Source organism: Zasmidium cellare (genome assembly GCF_010093935.1).
Source record: "Zasmidium cellare ATCC 36951 unplaced genomic scaffold M409scaffold_8, whole genome shotgun sequence".
Classification (NCBI taxonomy): domain Eukaryota; kingdom Fungi; phylum Ascomycota; class Dothideomycetes; order Mycosphaerellales; family Mycosphaerellaceae; genus Zasmidium; species Zasmidium cellare.
Genome location: NW_022986952.1, coordinates 754,234 through 780,399, shown reverse-complemented (window position 1 = coordinate 780,399; position 26,166 = coordinate 754,234). Strand labels below are relative to the sequence as shown.

The following is a 26,166-nucleotide window of genomic DNA, read 5'->3' as shown; positions in this document are numbered from 1 at the left end:
AGCGGTGGCAAGAGAGACAGTTGAGAGATTCTGTACTCAAGTCCTTCAAGTTCGACTGAAACCTATATACAAGTAACGAAGAATCTCCCTCCTAGCCAAAACTCAAAACTCACAAACGAATGGGGGTATCACCATCCAAGAAAAAGACAGGCAACCATCAACGCTTCTTGCTCTCAAGTCTCGAAAACCTCCTTCACATCCCCCCAAGACCCAGCCGCACGCTTGTCCCAGTAACTCCCCTCCTCCATCAGCATCCAAACCTCTTCTTCAGGATCCAACTTGGAATCAACAGCATTGCTGGCAACCTTCTCGAAGAACTGCGGTTTATACTCTTGGCCGTGGCTTTCTAGGACCTTGCGGCGGGCGCGCTGTCGTTCCTCGAGTCGAGCTTTCAGGGCTTCGGCCTTGTCGACATCGCCGGCTTCTAGAGCTTGTTGGTCAGGTCGGAGCCGAGAGTCAGTGGGAGGGAGATGACCGTCTTCAACTTCTGTAATTTGGTTGAGAGCCGCTGCGAAGGTGGTGAATCCATAGACCTTCGGTGCATCGGGTACAAGGGAACCAACAGTCCAGATCGTGGCACCAGTATCCGTTCGTTTCAGGTTCTCTGTCCACTTGCCAGTGAGACCAAGGGGCAACGCGGTATCACGCTCAAATAGCTGGACCGTCACATCTTCGCTTCGTCCAGAGAACATTCCACCCGACTTGAAGGTAGCCACAGCGCGAAGGCCGTTGGTCTCGTTGTGGACGGTCATAGTCTGAACAGGTTCGACATACTTCTCGCCGGCGATGACATTGCGCAAGAAGGCCGTGGCCTGAGTCCAGGAGTAGTGCTCCTTAGGCGCATGAAGGACGACTCTCGCGCGCCCGTCATTGTTCAACTCGACAGACTTGCCCCAGAACTTCTGCACAGGCTGTGGCGACTGTGCATACGCCCAGCCGCCGTTGTTTAAGCTTTCAGCTTGGCATGCCATTCGGACTGGATGGTGCGAGACCTTCTCGGCCACGAAACGGAAGCCCAGGTCCTCTCTCACAAGTTCGAAAGTCTCGCCCAACATGGGGTTGAAGGGCTTCCTGATGGCGCGTTCCTTGACTCGATTGTTGGAATAGTATGATACCGCGAACGCCGCGACATACATCATACGTTCAGCCGGTGTGATAGACACCTGTGCTGCGGCATCAAGCAACTGAGGATATTCCAAAGACTCTGCCAATCGCTGTAGGAGCGAAGTTGGTTCGTTCGCAGTCACTGGCATGGAAATAGTGGACAAATCTTTACCAGCGTTCTTTCGCAAAAAGCCAATGAAGCTTGGAGGTGCCTGTTTAGGGGGTATAACAGTCGTTCGGCGCTTGACAGGTGCCAGTGGTAGAGGTGAAAGTGCTGATGGCTTGTTCGGGAAAAGAGGAGACTGCGAAGTTTTGCGCGTGGCTTGGAAAAGAACAGATCCAGCTCGACCATCTCCAGCCTCGCTGTCGCTGTCAGAGTCACCCTCCGAGACATTGTCAAGCTCTTCGTGCGGCTCTGTGAACTCGCTCGAGCGTCGTATGTCAAGTAGTTGCGAAGGGACGTCACCACCCTCTGCGTCAAAGAACTCTTGACTGTCTATCGATTCCAGCGAGAGACGGGAACTTGTGGTCAACGGAGGCGGTTGTCTTCGCGCTTTGCTCTCGGCGATCAGTGATGAGAAATCGGCCACTACAGTGTCCAGATCACGAAGCAACGCCATGCATCTCTCGTGTACATCGACTTCTGGTAGCGTCTGCGTCACCAAGCTGGGACGCTTGGGGATATTGATTGGACCAGTAGAAGGCGAGGTAGGTCCTGTTGCGAGGGAAGGAGACGGCACCGCAAGCTGCGCAGATACGCTTCTGCGAAACAGTGCTGACGGACTACGCTCTGCACTCGCAGTACGCTTCCAAAACGGACGTCTGGCTTGAGCAGGGCTTCGTTCTTCTGCGTCTGCGAAGTAAGGATTCGCGGAATCGTACGAAGTCGGGCTCGGATTATTGCTGCTCGTACCAGAGCTCACTGGGGCCAGTCCAGCTCCATTCGATCCAGAGTAATACTTCGGATCGGTATCCTTAGCAAGCCCTCGCACAGCATCTCTTGTCCCAGACACTTTGCTCACAAGTTGCTCGACTCTCTGCCACTCACGCTCTGCTTGTGGGTCCTGGGGTTTTGGTGGCACGAAGTCCTTGCTTGGCTTGGCGGGAGTCACTGGCAATGATACGTTTGCCGCTCTTTCAAGCGCATCTCTCCATCCCTCGAAATCTTTCTTGTTACTAGCTTTCAGATGCCACACTTCTGCGCCAGAATCGACTGAAAACTCTCGCGTCTTTTCGTTGGCTCCAACAGCCGCAAGCGAGAGCGGAATCGCACCTCGCAGCGCCGAAGAATGTCGATTCTGGTAGTATGACAAAGTCGAGGACGTGAAATCCAATGAGAAGAAGCGTTTCGCAAACCCCTGACCTCTCTTTCTCTTCTTCTTCCACAGAATGCCAGTGTAGAACGTCGTTCCTTCGATCCCTTTGCTCTCCACACCCCCTTTTGAAGGAGGTCGCGGGTCTTCCAGCACCCCTCGGTGTATGCCTTGTGGCAGACTTTCGTTAGAATCCGCAGCAGCCTTCAACGACGGGCTGTTCCCTTTCGAGTTCGGGATACTGCTTGAGCTGTTGTTCGAGAAGGCTTGCGAATAGTGTAGATGGTGTCCGGACTTGGGGGGCGCATTCGTCGGATGCGTCATGAGAACGAACGTCACGTTCTTCGACGTCTGCTTGGAGAACGTGTTGTCGAACACCAGCCCATATGTCCCACCCTCTCCCTCAGGCACATCAAAGCGACCCATAGCCACCTTGTCCGGCTCGCATCTTCCCGTCCAGGCAACAGACTTCATCCCGATTGCTTGCAGCTTTTCCACGACATTGCTCTCACCCACAGAGCCTCGCCTGGGTGGCTTAGCTGGAGGCACTCCATCTAATGCCGGTGTTCCCGGAGTCTGCGCATTGCTCTCGACCGTCTCTTGCGTTGGTAGGCTCGGCGTAAGCCCATTCTTAGTTCCTGGATGCTTGAAGATGCCAAAGTTGATGCTCTTCTTATTCGGCTGTAGCGACCATGAGATGGAGTGGTTTTCAGGGACCTGGATCCAGCGAACGAGGTAGCTCTAGATTACGCGCGACTTTATCAGCATATCTCGAGGTGAAGTCATGCTTCCCTAAGCGGGTTCGATTAAGCTCGCGCAAAGACGTACCTTTGAATGCACGACGATCTGCTCTATGCCGGCCATGCTGCTGTCGCCGGGGGCGCGAGAGTTGGCGACGACAATGCAGAGGAGTCGTCACCCCAGAAGATCTGTCAGAAAGCGTTTGCCGGCCTTATTGCTGTCTCATGATAGCGGCGAGCCTCGGGAGTCAACAAAGCTCAGCTGGCCTTCTCAGGCATCGGTTTATTTGCTGCGCCGATTTCCGTTAGCTGCTGTTCAGGCTCTCGTCATCGCGTTTCTGCTACGCCCGAATGATGCTACTGCTTAGAAGGAGCACGAGGAAGTATCAGCTGATGGAATGGATCACAAATGCTGCGCTGGTGAACGACGGTGCACTTTCTCGTATGATGTGCCTAGCGACGAGGTCAGACCCTTGCTCAGCCCTATTCACCTGCTGCCGACGGGCCGAAGCGTGTCTATATTGGGCGCTGTGGGCGTACTGGGCGATCTTTCAGAATACCATCTCGGACTTCTTCTTCAAAACTCATATCCTTTTCGTTCCGCTAAAGGACAACACTTTCTCCATTCTCCCAAGCTGTCCACGCAACACGGAGTACCATGAAGGGTTTGGTCTGCTTCGAAGTTGAAGGATGATGCGATACGTTCGACTTTGAGCGGAACGTGGAACGACAAGGACAGAGGCTGGAGTGGTTCGTAGCTATTGCCAGCCTCTCTCGAGAGGCATGATGGAATTAGATGTCCAGGATGGTTAATGTCTTATTCCTATCCTTACTGTTGTATTGAGTCCTATCTTTATAGTGTTGTTTTATCACCGTCCTTACTGCTTTCCTCACTTCTTTCCTCCCTTCTGTCCTTGCTATTATTCTTGTATCCTCACTTGCAACGACTTGTGCCCTTATTTGTTCCCTCACTTATAACTCTCACTCCTGTCCTTACTTCCGTCCTTACTTCTTCCCTCGCTTTTACGCTCAATTGTACCCTTGGAAAGATGCTTGAGTAGGATCAGAGAGCCATGCACGTCGCCTTGTCTCATTGCGATCGCACTACGAAGTCACGTACACCCGCAGCGCCAAACCCAAACCCACCCACATGCTAGAAAGCTCACCTCTCACTGGCGACCGCAAACTCCTCGCTCTCCGGTCCTGATCAACACTCTAGTGCTTTGGCAACGTGCTTGGCATGTGGAAAGTAGAGACAGAATTTTAGAAAGTTTGCAGATCTCATCAACTTCCAAGGTCTCTCTCCTCAGAGACATCCATTTCCATTATTATACTACAACGAACTTTTCCTCCCCAAAATGCAAAGTAACAACGAATCAAGCCGTGCTATCGGCAGTGCCCTCGCTGCAAGGGTTGGGTATAGTGCTGCACCACATCGCCATGTGAAAATCAATGTGAGGTCCCTCGCTGGTTGTAAATCCAAAAAAAACTTTTTGTCGTGATGATAGAAAAAACGCCGTGTGCCCAAGATGCATCGATTCCTGTCGAATGATGATGTTACCCGAGATGATCCTCGGATACGCTCCAGATGCAGGTTCGTGATGAGAAAGACTTTTTTGGTTTGACCTGCCCAGCGCCAACGCTTTTTTGAAATGCGAGAATCAAGAACCAGCTCGCTGAAGGTTTGGCCCAAGAAGTAAGAGAGTCGTTAAGTCGTGATGATTAGAGTGGCGAATGTAAGGAGTCGTGATGGTTTACGACGACCGCCGGCTGAAGATGGAGAGGACGCCTCCGCTGTTCCGTCGCATCGCGGTGATGCGCTCAGACTCGGCCGATGAGGATGAGTCGGTGCTGTCCTTGCGTGAGGATGCTGACTTCTTGGTGGGCTCGGTGAAGAGGTTGCCTGCACCGCCACGACCGACGTGGTAGATGGGCGCGGCGTTCGCTGCTCTCTTGTTCAACATCTCCTCGTCGAATTCGAAGATGGACTCTTCGTTTGATGCGGAAGACATGTTGCCAGCACCACCACGTCCGAGAGGGACGGTTCGCTTGAAGGGCTTGGTGAGGGAGATGCGAGAGGCTGGTCCAGTGGCAGATGGGCCGGTAGTGACCTCTTCGGGCTTGTAACGCCTGTAGTTACCGGCACCTCCTCGACCGCCATAGATGTATCCGCCAGACTTGGGGACAGTGGGGTGTGGCTCGGTGATGGAGAGGTTTCGTGGCATGTTGGTGGTGTTGATGGTGTGTGTTGTTGTAGAGTGTGGAGATCGAGGGTTGTCCACGCAGAAAAGTCTTTTTTGTTGTGTTGTTGTTGGATCTGATGGAATGATGAGTAGAGGAAGTGGCAACGAACCTACCGGCGATGCCTGATATATGGATGGCAGCGCAACGTAATCTCACGATCCAGCGGCAAATTCTGCCAGGAGTCATCAAACGCAATACATCACGCGGACTCCGTGCTTCCTTGGCTGTCCACAAACTATTCCTCTAACTGAAGGCGTAGCAGAGAAAGTAGAAACTTTGGTAAGAGTTTGACCCCGGAGACGGCGTCTGCTTGCCGAACCGGGTGGCCTAAGCGCGCTGTTGAGCCGCAGTTCACAGCGTCAGTCGTTCACTCAGAATTTTCTCTTTCTCATTGGCCGTGGCGATGACACATGCGATCTGAGCGATCGTGTTCCAACTGTTTCCATCTTTTTGCCATCACTTTGGGCCGACTTTGGGGCCTCGAGAAGCAGACTTCGGTCAACGGCTACGCGACGACTCGCCCCTCACGTGGATGGCCAAGTCATGCGTGCCCTCAGCTTTCATTGCGACTGGATTCTTGGAAGGCGGCCCGTGACGAAACTTCAATTTCTATTACCCCCAGCTTTTTGCGCAATGCGACACTATTACCCCATAGCTTGCGCTTTTGCGGCTAGCTCCACCAAACCGTGATGGACATCATCCAGACAACGAGGCACGCCAGTCTCCCCGCATGATCACAATGGAGGCGTCGTCTCGATTGCACGAGGCGCTAGGAACTCGAATGTCGGACACGTGGTTCAAAGGCGCCATGTTCCAGTCCGTTGGCACAATGCACATTGTTGTCACGGAGATGCTGCGAACGAGTCGACTTGCAGGAACGATGTCGCTCGTCACCACAGCGAAGCCGACGCCACCATGAGGTCGAGATCCTGCGGTTCTGTTCGGATTCCGTGCTCTTCTGCTCGATTCTCGCTTCCCCGCAAATTTTCCCCTCTAGCGCATGCGTGCGAATAGTGACCGATCGACCGCCATGTGCAGGTACCGGGAGGCCTAGAGGGCTAGCGTTTAGGTAAGGAGACTTCTTTTCTCCGCAGTCCTGCGTCCGGCATCCACATCATTTCACCGTCACTCCAGCAAGCGGACCGTCGTTCGTTGGGCATAGTCCTTGGCCGGTCCGTTGCACCAGCTAAGGTCTTGTTATCCACCGAGAGGGAAATCACAGCAAATCGCGCAATCCATGCACTGCGTTGGGTAATGCCGACGATATCCGGGTCCGGAAGTCAGCAGCCACTTTGGAAACGAACGCTGTGGGTGAGGAGTATGGATCACGACGCAATACGACTGGAGCACGTCAAAGCTGAAACTATTGCGACTGCCATTTGGGTATCTCTTTTACGCAAACTTCTGGTGGATGATGTCCGGATCTGGGGATCATTAGCTAAGTCGAAACACTTTCGATCAAGGGTTGAGGAGGAATGACTTACTCTCATGCCAATCGTCAATCGTTACGTACATCTTCCTGAACGTGCTCAATCCTGCCAGGATGGAACCACCAATCCAGGTGCTGTACAGTCGTTCCGGCGGCGCGAAGATCTTGATGCGCATGTCCTTCACAGCCAGCCGTTGGACCTCGTGGAGCAATCTGTCGCCAAAGCCCTTGATCATGGTTGAGCCACCTGACAAGACGATGTTGCCAAACAGCTGCTTGCGGAGGTCCATGTCGGTGCGAGTAATCGAATCAACAACGATCTGGTGGAGGCCTGGCCATTCGAGACCAATCAATTCAGGGTCGAAGAGGATTTCAGGCGCTCTGAAACGCTCGGGTCCAATCTTGAGCTTTTTGCCATCCGGGAGGACGTAATCCGACACCTTGCTTTCACCGCTTCGGTTGCTCGCGCTATGCCAATCTTTCTCCTCTTTTTTGGGATCGAGTGCCACGTAGCAAGTCTTTTCCTTGATGTTCTTGACAATCTCTTTCTCTGCACTCGTGTGGAAGACGTGTCCACTCTTGCGCAGAAGCTTTTGTAACTCTTCTGTCACATCTCTGCCGGCGACATCTATCCGGCGAATGCTATTTGGGATTGCGAAACCTTCGAATACAGGTACAGCATGCGACACCCCGTCTCCAGCATCCAACACGATACCAGTAGTTCGTCCAGATGCGTACAGGGAAAGGACAGCTTGGATCGACGTGTACAATGCAGGCACATTGAACGTTTCGAAGAGAATTTGGGCTGCAGTGTCGCGATTTGCGCGTGGGTTTAGGGGCGCTTCGGTGAGGAGGACCGGGTGCTGCATGCCACATCAATCCTATTCTCCATACTTGTATTCGTTGACTGACCTCAGCCTTCACATACCTCTTCACTCAATGTCTTCAACTCGTCTGTGTAGATGTGTTGCCATATCTTCTCCATGTCCTCCCAATCTGTGACGATGCCATGTTCCAGGGGATACCGTATCTTCAGGAGCCCCCGTAGCTCTTGTGCGCGATTGCCAATGAAGAAATCTCCTTCTAGCCCACCAGCCAGTACTCGAGTGTGTTTAGGTCGACCGACGAATGAAGGGAAGAAGCAGCGAGGGGAGTCTTCGCCAGCGTAGCCTGCTCTGATGGTGCCGCTGCCGTTGTCAATCACAATGGGTGTGTTGTGCAGGTCGGCCATCTTGCTAAGTCTTCTCTTGCGCGGCGAGGCGCTCTTCTAACGCGCACTGTGAGGCATCCAGAGATATTTCGATCCAGGGTCGTAAGTTCGTGGAGACGGTTGCAAGTCGCTTGGGATGTTGGTGTTGTCTCAGAGCTCGACTTTAGATTCGCGAGGGCGCGTCTCGGCTGCTCCCGCTCAGGCACCAAGGCCGCAAATCAGCAGTATAACTTCTTCACTTCACCACCCTATCCTAAGAGATTACTTCTCTCCACGCCAACAATGCTGAAGGCCACGGTATCGTCGTCTATCATTCTGACGAGACAACAATGAGATTCGATGTCCACTCGTCCCAAGCTCAAATGCGTCGACGACGCGGAGACTCTTCACATACCACCTAAGAGTGGACTAGTACTCGACCTTGGATGGCTATACGCCTGCTATGGCACTCGACACTTTGCAAACCTTGTCCTGTCCCTCGCTATGGATTGAATGCTTTTCTACCTCGCCGATTCGTGGCTAAGATAACGATTGCAGTCCGAGTCGGTCAAAAACCCTCCCGAGCGATGGAGATTGGATGTTCAATTTTGAGCAATACTATACGTCCAGGAACCTCGTCGAACGACTGCCGAATGTCTTCCCTCCAGCAACAATGTGGTCTGTTGCGCTGATCTACTCTTAGTATAATAATAAGCTTTACTCGTTCAAAGCCTAATTCCCCATCCTCTTCGGCTCCACTCAAACGAACTTACGCTTTTCAAAGCTCGACCACCCCTACATCCTACTATACGTCGGGTCTGCCTATGTCTATCATCATACTATGCTCTTCCCCACCGCGATAACACTCGCGCTTGCTGGTGTCGCGGTGGCCTCTCCGGGATGGAGATTCTGGCCAGGTCCATTCTCAAGCTGGGCCAGCGTTACACACATTATCTCATTCGGAGATAGTTACACACAAACCGGATTTGATCCAAAGGGACCGCAGCCTTCGAGAGCTAATCCGCTAGGCAATCCAGATTATCCTGGTGACACTTCCTCGAACGGTCCAAACTGGATCGACTTTCTGACAACGACATGGAATAGAACGCTCGTCAAGACTGTCAATCTTGCCTTTGGTGGCGCCACGGTGGACGGCGACTTGATCCCAGCATTTGCCCCTACAGTGATTTCACTGAAGCAACAAATCAATGATCAATATGTTCCGATCTATTCGAAACATCCAAGTTATTTCAACTGGCAGCCCCAAAGCACCTTGTTCACCATCTTCATCGGCATCAACGACGTCAACAACGGATATAATTTGCCAAATAAGTCGCAGCTCTACTCTCAAGAGCTGACCGAATACGCTCAGCTTGTGGTATGTTAAGAAGTATGCTTTGTTGGGACGTCCGGCTTACGAGTCATAGGACACACTTTACCAGACCGGAGCGCGTAACTTCGTCCTGCTCAACGTTCCTCCTATTGACCGGGATCCCATTACGACTGAGACCGGCGAGGCTGCCGTGGAGAGCCAAAAGACCGACATCGCCGCGTGGAACGGGAAAGTCAACAGCATCGTGAAGAATTTGAACCGCAAGCCCGGTGTGACAGCCTTTTTGTTCGATGCCAATGCGTTGTACAACAAAGTGATTGATGAGCCGTGTTCGTATCCCGAGACGTGTGCATTGAAGGACACTTCCAGCTATTGTCCAATGTATGCGTTCGGGACGCCCACTGTAGGTTGACTCAAGCAGGAACTTCGGCTTCGCCAAGGCTCTAACATGTGGCAGTGGTATTCAAAGGACCCACAGTGTGAATATCCAGTGGATCAATACTTTTGGGAAAGTACTTCATGGCGTATCTTGATCAAGCTTTACTGATGCTTTGCAGCTGAATACCCTACATCCAACTTTCAGGATCCACAATGCTACGGCTCGAGAAATTGCAAATCGGTTGAGCACAGGCAGATACTGGTGGTTATAGTCGCACAAGATAGCCCAAACTGATTCGCTACACTTGAACAATGCAAGACGATTTTGAATGCCCAGCAGATGCTTCAGGAGCTTGTTCTAGCCCCTGATCGACCCTCTAAATTTCGAAGTTTTGGATGAACAATCAACTTCATCTTGTCTTTTGAACCACTTTTTCTTGTGTAACTTGACGAGAATAGCAAAAAGACGATGTTGATATCCATATGCCAGCAAGGACAAAGGATTCGGAACTTACCGAACAACCTCGGTTGTTGCTGACTCGACTTCAGCATGCGAAGTGAACAAACATCTCAACTTTCACGGCAAACCAAGCCAGCACAAGAACCTCGCAAGCACCAAAGACAATATCCTTACGACCCGAAAATGGCCTCCAGAGACTACAATAAAGAGTTCTTCAACGTCACCTTCCCCTACCAATATGTCGCCGTCGTGGAAATCGATCGCCAAAAGAAACTCAACTCTTACACGCAACAAATGTTCACAGATATTGGGACTATCTTCTCCAGACTATCCATAGACCCAGAAGTCCGCGTCATCGTCTTGACAGCAGCCGGCGAGCGAGCTTTCACAGCCGGACTGGACGTCACCGCGGCGGCAAATGGGCCCCTCACAGGCGACGGCATGGCCGACCAGAAATGCGAGGATACCGCGAGGAAAGCCTGGTCGTTACGGAGGCATATCAAAGAAATCCAGGAACCTGTCAGCGAGATTGAGAAGTGCGAGAAGCCTGTCATCTGTGTGATGCACGGGATTTCGTACGGTGCGGCGATTGATATCTCGACTTGTGCGGATATCCGGATTTGTTCCAAGGATGCGAGGTTCTCTGTTAGGGAGGTGGCTATTGGACTTGCGGCGGATGTTGGGACTTTGACGAGGTTGCCCAAGACTAATGTGGGTATGAGCTGGATTAAGGATGTTTGCCTAACTGCGAGGGACTTCGGTGCTCAGGAGGCTTTGTCTGTGGGATTTGTGTCGGGAGTCTTTGAGAATAAGAAGGCTGCGTTGGATCGGGGGTTGGAGCTTGCGAAGGACATTGCGAACAAGAGCCCTGTGGCTGTTCAGGGGACCAAAGCGGTGATCAACTATTCGAGAGATCACTCTGTGAATGATGGTAAGTCTTAGCCGTGACTTGGTGGATCCTACTAATGTTCTCAAGGTCTGGATTACATCGCGGTATGGAACGCAGCAATGCTGCAGACCAAGGATGTCAAGGATGCCCTGATGTCTGGACTGCAGAAACGCACACCAACATTCGAGAAGCTGTAGAACATTATGAGACTCAGCAGAGTGCATACAGTGAAGCCTGCAGCATCACATGGCAGTGTCTTGTTCGCTGTATCGTCCGCATGTCTCGCTGGCATGTGATTGCCAGGCTCAATGTCATTCACCTACACGCAACTGCTCACATGCCAACCACCTGCAGGCGAAACCTTATCCGCCGTCCATTTATTAAGTCCTTCTCTCTTCTCCATTGCACTTTCGTACATACACACACTCTCTCTCGACCACCGAGCCCAGACACTCCTCTCTGCTGCTGCACATTGACAAGAGCATCTGCTGACCGCTAGACTCAAACACCAAGGTCTTTCACAGAAACTCGAGTCTCGATTCACGGTCAGTCGTGGCCGACCCTCGAGTCTCGCCTTGAAGCTCACAATTACACGTTACAGATGGCCGCAGTCGAGGGTCTCCTGCTCGTCTACGAGTACAAGTGCAACGGACGCAACATCATCCCAAATGGCCTCTCCATTCACTTGGAAGAGGATCTCGTCATGCTGCTCTCCATGCGTAAGCTGTCGAGAACACCTTCCGTTCGACTCCACCGCTAACATGAATCAACAAGACCCCGACGTCCGTGCCGTCAAGAAAGCCATCCAGCCCAAGTCCACGAGCGTCGACATCTACAAGGCCGATCTCATGACCGAGGAGGAGAAGAAGGCTGCCTCGAAGAACAAGAAGAAGGGCGTCGAGGCTAGCGAGGAGGTCCCTTGGAAGGCCTTTCTCGGCCATGAGTGGGTGGACCATGAGTACAAGGAGATGGTGAGCAGCCTCGTGTGTTCTGTAAGATGCGAGAGTCGCAGCTGCTAACCCTTATCTGATGGCAGGTGATTCTCGTTCCAGATGTCGTTGCCAAGGGTGGAAAGGAGGAGGTTGCGAAGTGATTGCGGCTTCGGCTGGATGCTTTCACTGCTGCGTCTTTGGAGGCTCATCGGATCACACTGCATGGATCAAGCCACTGAATCGCCTTCGAAGACTTGGGCGAGTTGTATGAATAGTACAGCACACACTCAAAGTGTCGTCCATGGAAAAGGACCGCCGAATTGTCATCCTTGAAACCTCCACTCTGCGTGATTGGATGATTTCGCGACGGTAATACGGAGGATCTTGGCTCGTTACACACGTATAACTGACTTCGAACCTCACTTTTCCTCCTGAAACCATGGTTATATCTGTCACTCGTTTTTGTACTTTGATACCCCATATGCGGTGTCATCGTTCAAACCGGCGACCACTCCTCCCAAAGCACCTTCCATTCCCGGTCCTGCCTCCGCCGCTCTACTAGCTAGTCTTATCTTGCAGACCGCCCAAGACGGCTCCCGCGCCGTACGGTCGCGTTGCCCTGGTTATGCGAAATGCAGCGACAATCGGAGACGATATAGACTGTGATAATGTCATACGAAGAGACGGGTCAATCGGATAGTCGCCATGACGGCGCCCTGAACTCTCGGATGCATGGCAGCGGCGCGCACCAAGGTCAGAAGAAGGAAGGCCGTACGACCCTATGCAAGGGCCGATGTAACGCCCCACCATCCGATATCTGTATGTTCAGGCTACGGCATTGTGCATGATGGCAGAGCCCTTAGAGTGGGTTAGGCTGGTACATGTAGGTCAAGACATTGGGGCGATGCTTGTGCTCTTTCTTTAAAGCTTCTCTCTCTTGTCTTTCCTTCTTTACTCCCTTCCTGGCATTCTTTGCTACTACAGAGTGGTCGAGTCAACATGCAGCTCTTCACCATTCTTGCACTTGCGTGCACAGCGCTCGCAAAGCGAGATAGCAGACACGTTCGAAAAGCCAACCCTCCACCAGAGCTCAAAGCTCGATCCCCAACGCCTGCAGCGAACTGGCAGCCACCGCATTACTCGCACCCACCGAAACCGATCATCCCTTCAAACCCCAAGACTCGCAAATTCGCCGTCGATGGCACTAAGATCCCCGACGTCGACTTCGATGTTGGTGAGAGTTACGCTGGTCTCCTCCCCATTTCAAACGCCACGAATGCCTCCGAGCTCTACTTCTGGTTCTTCCCAACACAGAACCCCGAAGCCACAGACGAGATCCTGATTTGGCTGAATGGTGGGCCAGGATGTAGCAGTTTGGAGGGCTTGTTGCAAGAGAATGGGCCTTTTCTTTGGCAGTATGGCACGTACAAGCCGGTGAAAAATCCTTATACTTGGGCGAACTTGACGAATGTTGTGTGGGTTGAGCAGCCTGCTGGGACTGGATTCAGTCAGAAGAAAGGTGTCCCTGCCGCAACGAACGAGATTGAGGTTGCGGAACAGTTTCTGGGTAAGTGGTGCGTTCAGATGTGTTGGGGATGCTGCTGAACGATGAAGGCTTCTTCAAAAACTTCGTGGATACCTTCGATCTGCACAACCGCAAGGTCTACATTACCGGCGAATCGTATGCTGGATACTACGTGCCTTACATTGCGGATGCCATGCACAACAAGACGGACAAGAGATACTACAATGTGGAGGGTATCATGATCTACGACCCATCGACCACCTACGGTGTACGTTATCACAAAGGCTGAGCCCTTTGAGTTACTCGCTAACTTCTTGTCCAGGTCGTGGCCGACGACATCCCCGCTGTGCCTTTCGTCGACCAATGGTCTGAGCTCTTCAATCTCAACAAGACGGTCCTCGATCATCTCCACGCGAGGCATGAGGCTTGTGGGTATGCTGCATTCATGGAAAAGGCTCTGACCTATCCACCCACCGGACCTCTGCCAACCCCGCCGAATGTCGATCAGCGCGACAGGAGCTGTAGTCTATGGAACCAGATTTACAGTGCAGCGTTGTTGGTCAACCCTTGCTGGGACGAGTACCAGGTCGCCACGACTTGTCCATTGCTCTGGGATGTCCTCGGATTCCCAGGAAGTTTTGGATACTCACCTCCAGGAGCATCCATCTATTTCAACAGGACAGACGTTCAGCGTGCCATCAACGCGCCTCTCATGGAGTGGGCAGAATGCAGCGATGGTGTCCTTGACACAGATACTTCGGATCCATCTGGACTCAGCGTTCTGCCTCGAGTCATCGAGAAAAACAACAGGACCATCATCGGGCACGGAACGCTCGATTTCATCCTCATCTTGGATGGCACCCTCATGATGATTCAGAACATGACCTTTAACGGAAAGCAAGGGTTCAGCACGCCTCCGAGCGAGTGGAGCGATTTCTACGTTCCCTACCACGAAGAGCTGAACCAGGGCACGTTCGCGGGAGCTGGCGTCTTTGGAAATTGGCATACGGAGAGAGGTCTGACATTTGTGAGGACTGAGCTTTCCGGTCATATGGTGAGTACTGCGATCACGTTCGTAGCAAGCAGTGGCTTTCTAACGTTATGCAATAGATCCCACAATATGCTCCAAGTGCCTCGTATCGCCAGCTGGAGTTTCTGCTTGGAAGGATCAGCAATCTGGGCGAGGTGTCTAACTTCTCGACGCAGAAGGGGAATTATGGGAACGGCAATGCTACGATGAAGATGTTCTAGATCGAAAGCGAGTGATATTGGTCGCTCATTCTGTGTGCTCCATCACGGCTGTTATGAAAAGCATCATTGTGTGTATAGATCATCGCCAACTTCAGGTACATTGCAAGCTCGATTCCATTTTCCTCGTTTTCTGAACAGCCTACATGAAGCTGGTGCTTCCTACCTCTCCGAATGACAAGAGGCGGCCACGCTGCCGTTCAGGGTTAAGGCACACGAGAGATGGGGATGAATCAGAGCCACTCAACGCGACCATGGTGGGAGACGTGTACGGTTACGTCACGAGTGAGCGCGAAAATGTCACGTCAGACGAAGCTCATTTGCAAGCTGCATTTCACCATCCACATAGAGCTCAAAGTTCGTGTCTTTCTATTAAGTGCAGTAGAGAGAAAGACAGGCGTCTCGAAATCGCAGCCGGCTTGCTCAGTTTTGGAAGTCACGATCGCGTGGGAGACTCCAACATGATACTCATCAACCACGAACCCCGACCCCAGCAAATTCAACCCATCAGATTCAGATGAAACAATGCCTCCCGTGGTAAGTCGCATCGAGAATGTTGGACGAAATACACGCTGACGCCACTAGACTCCTTCGCCGCATCGCTTCCTAGCTGGTCAGAGGCGGCAACCATCACCGTCCAAGGATGCAAAACGACTCCGAGCTTTGAGGAGACTACAGCCCGAAGAACGTGAAACAACGCCACAGAGGAAGACACCTGCACCAGCACCTTCGCCAGGCCAGTTCGCCGCTGCTCCACGGTTCGGCTTTGGACGACCATCTCCAGCACGACAATCATCACCACCGAAGCCCAGCCTTGCGGAAGCTCTCAGGACATCGTCTCGTCCCGTTGAGGATGTAGATGAAGCGCAGGGCCATGAGGACGACGATGATGAGATGCTCATGTGCGATGATGAGGAAGCGCAAGCTGTTCCGACCACCGAAGACCGTCTACAGGATGTCCAGCAATGGGCTAACGCGCTGCCTTACTCACCTAAACGGCGCAGATTGGATGATGTTCAGACTGAACCGCAACAAGACGCGTCTATCGCTGTCCCTCCCAAGCCCGTCTTCAAGCATCCTACGACTCCAGCATCTCACATGAACACTGGTGCTCACACTTTCAGTCGCGCAGGAAGCGTAGCAAGCACTATCGGCACAGAGAATGGTGCAGCAGGCATTCGTCGCCCACAGTTCCTTCGCTCGTCCGTGGCGCCCTCTGAGCAACTAGAGCCTCTACCAGAAGCTTTCTCGCCGCATCGACGAGGAGAGAAGTTCGTGCCTGGAGGCCTCGCAGCTACAATGCAGCAATGGGTCATCGAGACTGGCCAAGCTGCCGCTCATAGTCGCAAAGGGCAGGGGTATTTAAATGGCGAGGACTACGTTCTGCGGGCGAAAGTGTCCTCGGTTGCTGGGAGGGGGCCAATGCTGGTCCAAGGGAGACATATAGACGGTGGAGATGTAAGATTGATGCTGGTGGCCGACTCGAAGAAGGATGCCATTATCGATATTCCTGTCGGAAGTACGGTGGGTGTTCGAGCTCCTACGTGGGACATTGAGCTGGAAGGTATCAGCTGGACCGTCGGCGTGGATTGGAAGGTGTTGCAGCAACGATGAATGGGACAACAAGGCTTCGGCAGTGGAGTGCCAATGCTTGACGACCATATCCTGCTGTAGCGACGCAATGGCTTTGCTGTCCCCGTTCATGCAGAGCGCAGGCCTCTTTTGGGCGTGTGGATGCTCCCCGACCACCTGTGAATGCCGAATCGCGTCAAGATTGCGTACTCGACAGGCAAACTCGACAAAGCCAAACAGGTATCATGCTGAAGTTTCTGAATCTTGCTGGCGATGTTGGACATGGGATCCTTGGTCGGCGATGAAAGCTGGCGTCAATTGCCGCATTTGGCAAGATATCAACAAGCCGAAGCTCGGCGACGATCGCTGAGAGGAAGACAGGCAGCACCCATTGAGACAGATCCAGAACTCTGATGGCGTTTCAATGAGGATTCTGAGGATGCGATAGTTTGAGGATCAAACAATAATGCGAGTGAGCAACGCGTGGAGCAGAGCTCTTAGCAAGGATGTGTTAAAGTCCGCGGCGGTGGCAGGACGCGATTCTGCCAGCCACCAGCAAGCAAGCAACAGCTCAAGCGGCGCCGATGATGTGAAGCTCCTTGCTCTCCCAAACTCTCAACATTCACCACCCACAACAACAACTCCGCCGCACAACGTCTTCTCTCGTTTCCTTACTCTTACTCGTAATACTCACCCTCCCCTCCAACACAGTCGTTCATCCTCGAGTCAGCCACGGACTGCTGGAGCATTAAGCTTCCGGGTAACTACGCAATGCTCCGAACCGCCCAAGCTGCTGCGCCTTCATAAACACAACCTCCTCAGGCAGCCATTCATTCACCCATTCTCGCCCTCCCTATTCGCCCTCTGGCTCGAGCGACCCCGACTGTCCCTACCACGGTCGCAGAGTCCGGCATGGGCTCGAAAATGGCCAACAATGGTCCGCATGCCGCTGGCATCTTCGCCGACATGACCGTCGACGGTCCTGAGATTGGGACACTGGTACTGGTGGTCGACAGAGCGAAGAATCTTCCCAATCGCAAGACTATGGGCAAACAGAATCCTTATGCGGCAGCGAGATTGGGTAAAGAGGCACGTAAGACAGAGACGGACAAGAGAGGAGGACAAACGCCCAGATGGTGAGTACATCTTCAATCCAATGCCTTAGGCAGAGGCATTCTTTGCTGACAAAAGGATGACAGGGACCAGGAACTGCGGTTCACTGTCCACGACTCCCCCGATTACTACACCCTCAAGATTTCCGTCTTCAGCGAGGACAAGCGCACCGACCTCATCGGCGAAGCCTGGGTGAGACTGGACGACGTCGTGGTGCCTGGTGGTGGGAAGAACGATCTGTGGCAGGGTTTGAATTGTAAAGGGAAATACGCTGGCGAGATCAGGATCGAGTTGACATACTACGACACAAGGGAGAAGCCAGAGAAAGAGACCAAGATAATGTCGGTTGCGGACGAGCTTAAGGCGCAGTATGGGAGTATAAGCAAGGTCAAGAGGAGGCCGCTGCCCGTTAATCCAAACCAGCCCAATGCGAATCCTGTCATGGTGTCGGACAAGCCTATTCCTGGAAGAGCAAAGCATGGGCCTAGAGACTTCGCAACACCACCGAGGGCGAACTCGATGCCGCCGGAAGGACCCAAGACTTTCAACTACCCGCATTCGCAGGCCACGTTGTTTGGGCAGACACCGGTCAGTGGATATGCGTCAACAGGACATTCGCCTGCTCCGATTGAGCAAGTTCCTGAAGAACCCTACTACGGGGAGTTTGATCCGAGTTTGGGACCACAGCCATACGATCCGCAACCTGGACCCTCACAGCCTGATTTCCTCCCTCAATTGAGACCCAGCAGTCGACAAAGAGGTTCTCTGCCACCGCAGCCGCGATACGCACAACCTCAACCGCCTCCACCGCAGCCACATCTTCGGCCACAAAGTCACATTGGCCTACCCCACTCGTACTCGGCGCCAGCAGTACCTACACATCCAGAGCCGCATGGTTATGAAGACCCGCAGCTTCACACGGATTACCCTGAGCCTATCCCAGACGTCGACTACCAGTACCAGCAGGTGCGACGGAGAAATGATGGGTGGGAGAGTGAGTACGGTAGCCCGCAAGGGCAGCCGTATATGGAGGACGACTTGGAAAGCCCTCCACCTCCACCTCCCATACACAGCCATAGCTCGCCTGCCGTTCCACACTACGCTTCTCCAGACAATCGCCCGTATCCACCTGCGGCTGCAGCGAGACACGGAACGACACCGCCTTCAGCTCGACAACAGTTTGTACCAAGCTCATCTCTGCAAAGTATCGAGCGTCATTATGGTACGCCGCCAAGTCATGGCCATCCAGCGAGAGGCCACTCTTTCGACGAGTACGGCGACTCTCCATACAATGCCAGCTACGCATCAACGCCAAATCTGACGCCACCGAATCAACAAAGTCCTCCACAAGGCGGCATACCTTCATATGGCAGGCAGTACCCAGCTCGACACAGTGTGGCAGACCTGTACAGCACGCCTTCACGACCTCATCCGTTGTCGCACGAAGTGCCTCGTGCAAGAAGTCCAAATCCTTATGCATACGAAGCGCCAGGCTCATCGCCGTACCAGTACGACTACCGCTCACGAGATGCTGTGCCATTGATTAAGCCTCGAGCTTTATCGCCGCAGCCAGCACAGCAAGCGCCTCCACCGAGTCAAGCTTCTGCAAGGCCAAAGAGCTCGTATAGTATCCAGCACCCAGTTCGAGCTTTCGAGTCCTCAGACGACAGCCCGCTTTCTACTTCGCAGCCAGGTTCAGCCACGCGACCAGTGCCTCGTGCAGCACCAGTGCGGAAGTCGGTCTCGCCTCGTCCGTCGATGTCTGAGGGAAGCAGGGTCCCATTCTCGCCGGACAGCTTCGGTGTCCACAACCCGAATGCTCCTCATGCGGATGAGGAGTCTCCCACCAGGAAAGGACCTATTGTGGGCTGGCATGGGCAAGAGATAGACCCTTCGGACCACTTGCCCGTGCATTCATGGGCTCCTGAGCCTGAGCAAAAGGTGCCAAACAAGCAGTATGGGCTAGGTCGGGATCGAGACTTTGGACCTCGCACACAGGGAGTCATGAACACTGCTGGTAGAGTCAGCAGAGATACGATGATCAACGTGCGAGGGAAGGACCCAGAGCCCGTGCCAGAGCCACAACCGTCAAAGATTCGCGCGAGACTGGTGAAGAAATCCGGAGGATCGAGCCCCAACCCTGGACTTCGAGATCACGCCAACTTCAACTCCATTCCCAACCCTTACGACCAGCAACCACAGTATGGTCGTGGGTTCCACGAGGAAGATATGTATGGACCTCCATCTCTCCCACCCAAGGTCCCGCTGGATTACGGACCTGATGCCTTGGAGAGGGAAATTGCGGGTATTGATATCGGGAGTAGCAGACGTCCGGCACCTGCGAGTTATGTGCCGGTTAGGAGTCATCGGGATCGGAATAGCTTTTATTAGGTTGTTGCATTATAAATGGAGTTTTGGGTCCGGTCATGGGATAGACGAAATGGAAAGGATGGGATCGGAAAGGGGATCAAGGCATAGCCCGATGGACGCTGGCGTTTTTGGATCGAGGGCATTGCATTGATAAGCTGTGAAATTGCGACAGTGGTTGTATTACAAAAGGGATCGGTTCGACGAATTGAGGGTCATAGATGGCGTTTTCTCTGAATTCCGCATTATATTTGCATCATGTGTCGTTCAGCTTCTTTCTCATCAACGCCCTTCCTATCTTGCTACTCTCTGGTTGTCGATATGAAGTTCAAGTCATGGCCAGCCCCTGGACTTGGGCACATCTCATCATCCTCTCATAGCCGCCGTAAATCCCATACTCCCTCTGGATACATGAAACCTCTACCCTCTCACTTCGCAAAAGCAGTCCACTCCCTCTTCGAGACACGCTTGGCCACCTTGTAGTCATCCAGCTTGACCGAGACTCGACCGTCATGCGCAGCGCACAAGTACACACCGCCCAGCATATCCTTCAACCAGGCATCGCCAGCTTCGTGCAGAGCCTGGACAGCGGAGGCTTGCATGCGCAGGTACGGGTGGAAGCCCAGCACGATGTCCCTGACGAGATCCTTGAATGGGCCCTTGCGGATGCGTGATCTCCCGGCTTTTGGGGCTGAATTATAATGTTAGCATACTGGGAATGGACGAAAGATGACTGGATAGGAGGGCGTTACCTTTGGTGGAATTGGTGGACTTGGTGGACTTCGCGATGCTGGCTGGCGCTGTTGCGAATTATAATGTTAGAATGCTTGGATTGCAGAAATGGGGCTGATAGGGGGGACTTGCAGGCTCGGGTTTGGGCTTGGGTGGCGGTTTCGGGCCGGCCCAGCGGAAGTACTGGGTGTCCTTGGACTGGTGGGGTGGTTGATTCTAGTAGTATCAGCGTAGTTCTGAATGCTGTGGGAGTAGTATATACGCACTGGTGCATGCCATGGTGGCTGTCGATGTGTGGATTGGCTTGGAATTGGAGAAATTGGATCGTAAACGTTATAATTCGGGGAATTGCAGGCGGTTCCGTGGGGCTTGGTAGGTGGGTGGTTGTGTGTATGTGTGTGTGTTTGTCGAGGTGCGAGGGATGGATGGCAAGGGGTCGAAATTTTGTAGATCGCCGCGCGCGCGAGAGTAACGCGGCGCTAAATTAGCGTTGAAGCATGTGATGCATGTGAAAGATTGGAACATCTTTACTTAGTGCTTAACTTGGTGCTTTACTTGTTACTTTACTTCTCGCTTTACTTCTTACTTTAGTCTTTACTTTACTCCTCGCCCTTCCCGCTTCACTTGTCGCCTTACTTGTCCATTTACTTGTCGCTTTACTTGTCGCCTTACTTCTTACTTTACTTCCCCCTTTACCTATCGCCTTACTTCTTCCTTTACTTCTTCCTTTACTTCTTCCTTTACTTCTTCCTTTACTTCTACCCTTACTTCTACCCTTACTCTTCGCTTTACTTCTTACTCTTCTCGCTTTACTAGTCGCTTTACTTCTACCCTTACTCCTCGCTCTTCTCGCTTTACTTATGCCCTTACTTCTACCCTTACTACTACGAGATAAGTAAAAGGTCAAGTAAAGAACAAAGTGAAGGCATATCTAGATACTAGATTTTTACAATCATCACATGCAATCGACGCTAATTTAGCGCCGCGCTAGCCCCATACGTATTCCCCTCCCATCCTCTTCCACTTCTCCCCAACGACAACCACCACCAGCCACACAAGAACCAGAGAAGACGTACGGCCTCGAGAAGCGTAGCCACCCATTCCGTAGGCACCGCAAACCCCTCTTCCTGTCCACCCGAGACCCTGACCATTATAATTCCACAGAAAACCAAGCTATCCCCGGTGGGCATTCCTGCATTCGCCCCCCTTTCTGCGCGTTCAAGCTTCTACCCACTATATTTCCATAGATTCCTCCACGCCGCAGAGAAGCACCAAGTTTCTCATCGCCGAGGGTGCTTCCCTCGACCTGGTCAAGGAGATCGTCAAGCGCGGCGCCAATCCCCGTGTCAAGATGGGGGTCCATGCAGCCAAGGCGCTGCTCGATGCCACGGAGGCCGTTCAAGTGGAGGAGAGGAAGGCTACTTGATGGGGATCCCTCCGGAGAGACTATGAGATTATGAGAGTATGATTATGATGAGATGTGCCATAGTTCGGGGGCTAGCTATGATTTGAGACATTGGACTTCAAGCTCCACAAAAAGACGACAGGAAATGCGATTAATTGGATAGGATTCCAACAAAACCGATTGAGCTATTTATCTGCCTAGTACTGGGTATCACTATCTCTCCGTAGAGCCAGAACGCCACAAAAAAGCAATCTCTCCGCCCGTAGTGTCATATCATCCCTTTTGTACCTCTCCGCTCCATACACCAAAGAAAAGAAAGAAAGAAAGAGGGTAACCCGGCGGTCGTTCTTGGGCTGAAAGTCGTACTTCTCGTCCCTCAACGTCTCTGGCGCTCTCTATACTCGATTCTGGCGCTTGGGTCGTGCGTTACGCCGAAGAGATAGGCAAGCTCTTGAACACCAAGGCGGCCAATTTCGCCCGCCTTCTGCTCGTCAAGAGCTTCCGAGATGAGAGCCCGTTTCTTCTCCTGTAGAGCCAGAATCCTGTCCTCCACCGTGGATTCGATCAGAATCCTGTGAACTGTAACTGGCCGAGTCTGACCTAGGCGGTGGGCGCGATCAATGGCCTGCTCCTCGACGTAAGGGTTCCAGAATGGATCGAGGATGATGACTTGACTGGCCATGTTCAAGTTGAGACCCGCATTCCCAGCCTTCAGTGAGACTAGCATGATGCGAACGTTCTTCTGCTCGCTGCGGAAGTCGTCTACAGCATCGCCACGTGCTGCTGCGCTCATGCTGCCGTCGTAACGGCGGTAACCGTATCCTTCCTTACTGATGGGAACTTCCAGTAAGTCGAGCAACGACGTCCACTGACTGAAAATGAGGACCTTCTCTCCTTCCTCGTCATCCATAATGTCCTTCAAGATTTCCATCGTCTTCTCGATCTTTGCAGAGCTCACCCAGCCTTTCTCCAGACGTTTGAGATACTTCTTCTTCGCGTCTTTGTTGCGATTGGCTTTCGCCTTCAGCTCCGCGAGCGTGACGGACTTCTTCTTGCCCTTGCCCTTCTTCGATTTCTTGCTCGTAGACTTCGACTGCTTGCTCTTCTTCGAAGGACCTGGAGCGCCTTCTTCCCGCTCATCGTCCTCTTCGGGCTCGTAGTCGTCTTCATCGTCAGGGACTATGAAGCCGTCAAGCGTAGGATCCGCGGACTCTTCTTCGTCTTCGTCCTCGCTACTGCTCTCATCCGAATCGCTGGAATCTTCCTCAACGACCTCTGAGCTCTCGCGCTCCTCTTGCGTGAGCAACTCGGGCATGTGGACCTTTTTGAAGCTGAGAAAGTCTGTAATGCGCTTGGCATCGATAGGTCCCCGGCATTCCGGACAACGAGCGCCCGCGTTCTCGTCGCCATTCTGAATGGCGTTGGCGGGGTCAACAATGCGACTGAAGCATTCAGCGCACGTATCATGTCCACAGGGGATGATCAATGCGGGATTGGATGTCACGTCGTAGCATACAGGGCACTCAAAGTTGCCACCAGCTTCCTTGATCCGAGAGACCACAGCCGGATCGAGCTGTCTCGCGAAGTCGAGCATCTGCTCCTCGTTCAGATCCGTCTGGATATTCATCCCGAAATTTCTGATGAGATGAGGACCAAAGGGTTGTCAGCAACTGTCTCAGGGGCTAGAAAGGGGTTTTTTATACGTACTGGCAACAACACTGTCTGAGCCTTAGGAGCAAAGTAAGTATAGCAGAATACTGCTGGCCGACTTGTCCACGGCGAAGGTACTTGTTGAACGTGAGTTGTGTTTGAGATTCGAGAGCGGAGTAAAAGGCCCGTTCATGCTCGTCAAAAACGGGATTGTCGACGGTTGTAGATCGCTCTGGAAGAACCAGGATTGGTTTGCCCTCGAACGTGCTCTTCTTCGTGCGACGGAGCATAATGGCTCTGCATAGAGCCTGCAGTCTCTGCATACCGTTGGCCCTGATGTCGTCATGAGCCGACTTGATGGGCGTATCGATGTCAATGCGGAACTTCTCCCATTCGCAGTATGGCTTGATGCGCAAAAATTTGACGAGTGAATAGTACTCTACGATAGAGTTCTGTAGCGGGGTGCCGGAGAGACAGAATCGGTATTTGGCCCTCAGCAAGCATGCTGCCTTGGCGGTTTGAGTATTCCTGTTCTTGATGCACTGAGCCAGTGTTAGTGAGCACTATTCTCGACAGTGGAAGCTTGACATACCTGGGCTTCGTCCAATACGACACGATACCAATTCGCATTAGGGTCCAGAAGGACACACTTTTCGCGAGGATATGGGCGCGCATCGGGGTCAGAGACCTGGCGACGGCGGAACGCTTCCAGCTTCTTCAACTCGGATGCAATACTGCCATAGGTCGTCAACACCACATCGTAAGTCTGGAGGTCGCTGAAGCTCTTCTTCTTGGACTGCCCGTGGTGAATGATGACCGACAATCTCCGAGTCGGCTTGATCTTGGTACTAATCTCTTGCTTCCATTGCCGCATTAGGGCCACAGGTGCAATAATGAGTGTGGTCTTGCACAGCGGATCATCTGATTTCCTCTCCACGATCAGCGAAAGCATTTGAATCGTTTTTCCAAGACCCATATCATCAGCTAGGCATCCTCCCCGCGTAGAGCCCTCTTCGCAGTTCTTCAACCAAGTTAAGCCCAGTTCTTGGTACTTATGAAGCTGGACGTTCATGTCTCGAGGTGTAGTGACCCTCAAATGAGCCGGCATCTCTTCATCAGGTCTGATGTTCTCTAGCAGCGCCTCGATCTCTGCTTTGGACTTTGCAGGATCGTAGTTTGCCAACGCCGCATAGCGATCGTCGTACAGTGCCTGGTTTCCGGCGTAATTGCCGAGTTGACGCGAACCACCGTAGATGAGTTCGTCGTCATCGTCAAGATCGAGCGGACGTGAACGGCTTGAGCCGTACACCAAGTTGCTGAGCTCTTGCATCTGACTGCCAAGGGTCGCTGAGGCGTTTCGGATCCCAGACATGGCGTCGTTTAGGAAGGGGCTCCTGTAGACATGGCCAGCAGAGCTGGGGCCGCCGTTCTGAGCACGACCCCCATTTGGTGCTGAATTGACGAAGGTCTGGAATCCTGGTGGCGGGCGATCAGACGGGTACGCGCCAGGCATAGTCATGTTGTTGGGTTGCTGCATAGTCGTTGGAGTTGGAGTGTGCAAAGACCTCATTCCTGCATGTGAATAGCCGTTGGGAGCTCGTGGTGCCGGTCGGCTGTTTGGTGTGAAGCGTGTTGGAGCTATCTCTTCGAGTTCGTCCTCACTGTCACTACCAGTGAGGTCGACTACTGGAGGCGGCTCACGCGGCCGCCGCACTAGTTGCTGCTGACTCCCAGCTGAAGACGGCTCAGGCTTGATGAAATTGTGGTTGCTGTTGTTGTGCGAAAGTGTGGAAGATCCCCCGTAATGCGACGGGTGCTGTGCCAGTGGCGAAGGTGACGGATGAACAGTCGGTGGTCGTCGGTGGAAAGTGCCGTCGTGATTGATAGTGGTCTGCACGCTTGGTCTGGATGATGTTGGAGTGCCAGAGGAAGTAAAGGAGTTGGACTGGCTGAGTTGTCGAGCAAAGGCGGCGTCTGCTTGTTGAAGTTCAGCTTGTCTTCTGATAGCGGCTTCGGCGGCACGCTGATGCATCTGCGCTCTCTCACTTGGCCCGCGGGAATCATGTGAAGCATGTGATGTCAGAGTCGAGCGAGACGGCTCTGGTGTCAAACGCTTATTTGACATGTGATCTTCGAAGTTGGAAGACTCTGGCCGCGTGCGCTTGTTGCCATTCACGCTCAGACCAGAAGGACCTCCAAGACCGTGATGATTTACAGATGCAGCGCTGCTGCTAGTGCTGTGGTTGCTGGCCGGGCGAGAGTTCATAGCGACTTGCCACCACGAAGCACCATCTGAATGCTGGTCGGCAGCACCATCCACACCAAAGTGGCCCGGATTGGAAGGCCCTGGATTGGACTGCATGGCAGCGAGCCGTCTCTCCAGGTCTGCTGTCACCTCCTGATACCTGTCCAGGTCGGTCTGATAGTCGTCGGCGTCTGGATCGAGGGTGCTGATGCAGATTGCGTAGTAACCTAGCTCCTCCTCGATCTCCTCCGGAGTGGCGTTGGCAGGAAGAGTCGACATGATGAGAGAGGCGCGCAGG

The 26,166-nt window shown here is 52.9% G+C and overlaps 10 protein-coding genes across 10 annotated transcripts; 5 read left to right on the top strand and 5 right to left on the bottom strand.

Annotated features, from left to right (window-relative positions):
- Nucleotides 1–173: 173 nt before the first annotated feature.
- On the bottom strand, nt 174–3,281 carry M409DRAFT_51983 (uncharacterized protein; the record flags this gene model as incomplete). Its single annotated transcript, XM_033811956.1, has 2 exons — nt 174–3,098; nt 3,246–3,281. The coding sequence occupies 2 exons, from the start codon at nt 3,279–3,281 to the stop codon at nt 174–176; spliced, it is 2,961 nt and encodes a 986-aa protein (XP_033671132.1).
- A 1,630-nt stretch (nt 3,282–4,911) lies between these two features.
- M409DRAFT_64570 (uncharacterized protein) lies at nt 4,912–5,382 on the bottom strand (the record flags this gene model as incomplete). The annotated part of the gene is made up of 1 exon (XM_033816137.1): nt 4,912–5,382. The coding sequence occupies one exon, from the start codon at nt 5,380–5,382 to the stop codon at nt 4,912–4,914; it is 471 nt and encodes a 156-aa protein (XP_033671131.1).
- A 1,411-nt stretch (nt 5,383–6,793) lies between these two features.
- Nucleotides 6,794–8,061, bottom strand: M409DRAFT_51981 (uncharacterized protein; the record flags this gene model as incomplete). Its single annotated transcript, XM_033811955.1, has 3 exons — nt 6,794–6,825; nt 6,886–7,693; nt 7,759–8,061. The coding sequence occupies 3 exons, from the start codon at nt 8,059–8,061 to the stop codon at nt 6,794–6,796; spliced, it is 1,143 nt and encodes a 380-aa protein (XP_033671130.1).
- Nucleotides 8,062–8,860: 799 nt separating this feature from the next.
- M409DRAFT_64568 (carbohydrate esterase family 16 protein) lies at nt 8,861–10,002 on the top strand (the record flags this gene model as incomplete). Its single annotated transcript, XM_033816136.1, has 4 exons — nt 8,861–9,397; nt 9,447–9,755; nt 9,810–9,842; nt 9,910–10,002. 4 exons carry the CDS (start codon nt 8,861–8,863, stop codon nt 10,000–10,002), a joined length of 972 nt encoding a protein of 323 aa, XP_033671129.1.
- Nucleotides 10,003–10,373: 371 nt separating this feature from the next.
- On the top strand, nt 10,374–11,276 carry M409DRAFT_64567 (uncharacterized protein; the record flags this gene model as incomplete). The annotated part of the gene is made up of 2 exons (XM_033816135.1): nt 10,374–11,121; nt 11,167–11,276. The coding sequence occupies 2 exons, from the start codon at nt 10,374–10,376 to the stop codon at nt 11,274–11,276; spliced, it is 858 nt and encodes a 285-aa protein (XP_033671128.1).
- Nucleotides 11,277–13,010: 1,734 nt separating this feature from the next.
- M409DRAFT_19840 (uncharacterized protein) lies at nt 13,011–14,787 on the top strand (the record flags this gene model as incomplete). The annotated part of the gene is made up of 4 exons (XM_033805115.1): nt 13,011–13,578; nt 13,626–13,804; nt 13,859–14,590; nt 14,647–14,787. The coding sequence occupies 4 exons, from the start codon at nt 13,011–13,013 to the stop codon at nt 14,785–14,787; spliced, it is 1,620 nt and encodes a 539-aa protein (XP_033671127.1).
- Nucleotides 14,788–15,309: 522 nt separating this feature from the next.
- M409DRAFT_19839 (uncharacterized protein) lies at nt 15,310–16,398 on the top strand (the record flags this gene model as incomplete). The annotated part of the gene is made up of 2 exons (XM_033805114.1): nt 15,310–15,321; nt 15,370–16,398. 2 exons carry the CDS (start codon nt 15,310–15,312, stop codon nt 16,396–16,398), a joined length of 1,041 nt encoding a protein of 346 aa, XP_033671126.1.
- Nucleotides 16,399–17,268: 870 nt separating this feature from the next.
- M409DRAFT_51978 (uncharacterized protein) lies at nt 17,269–19,860 on the top strand (the record flags this gene model as incomplete). Its single annotated transcript, XM_033811954.1, has 2 exons — nt 17,269–17,492; nt 17,556–19,860. The coding sequence occupies 2 exons, from the start codon at nt 17,269–17,271 to the stop codon at nt 19,858–19,860; spliced, it is 2,529 nt and encodes an 842-aa protein (XP_033671125.1).
- A 404-nt stretch (nt 19,861–20,264) lies between these two features.
- On the bottom strand, nt 20,265–20,504 carry M409DRAFT_36020 (uncharacterized protein; the record flags this gene model as incomplete). The annotated part of the gene is made up of 1 exon (XM_033810491.1): nt 20,265–20,504. A coding segment is annotated over one exon (240 nt), but the record flags the coding sequence as incomplete, so codon positions are not given.
- Nucleotides 20,505–22,349: 1,845 nt separating this feature from the next.
- M409DRAFT_51976 (uncharacterized protein) lies at nt 22,350–26,147 on the bottom strand (the record flags this gene model as incomplete). Its single annotated transcript, XM_033811953.1, has 3 exons — nt 22,350–23,610; nt 23,681–24,165; nt 24,216–26,147. The coding sequence occupies 3 exons, from the start codon at nt 26,145–26,147 to the stop codon at nt 22,350–22,352; spliced, it is 3,678 nt and encodes a 1,225-aa protein (XP_033671123.1).
- Nucleotides 26,148–26,166: the final 19 nt, after the last annotated feature.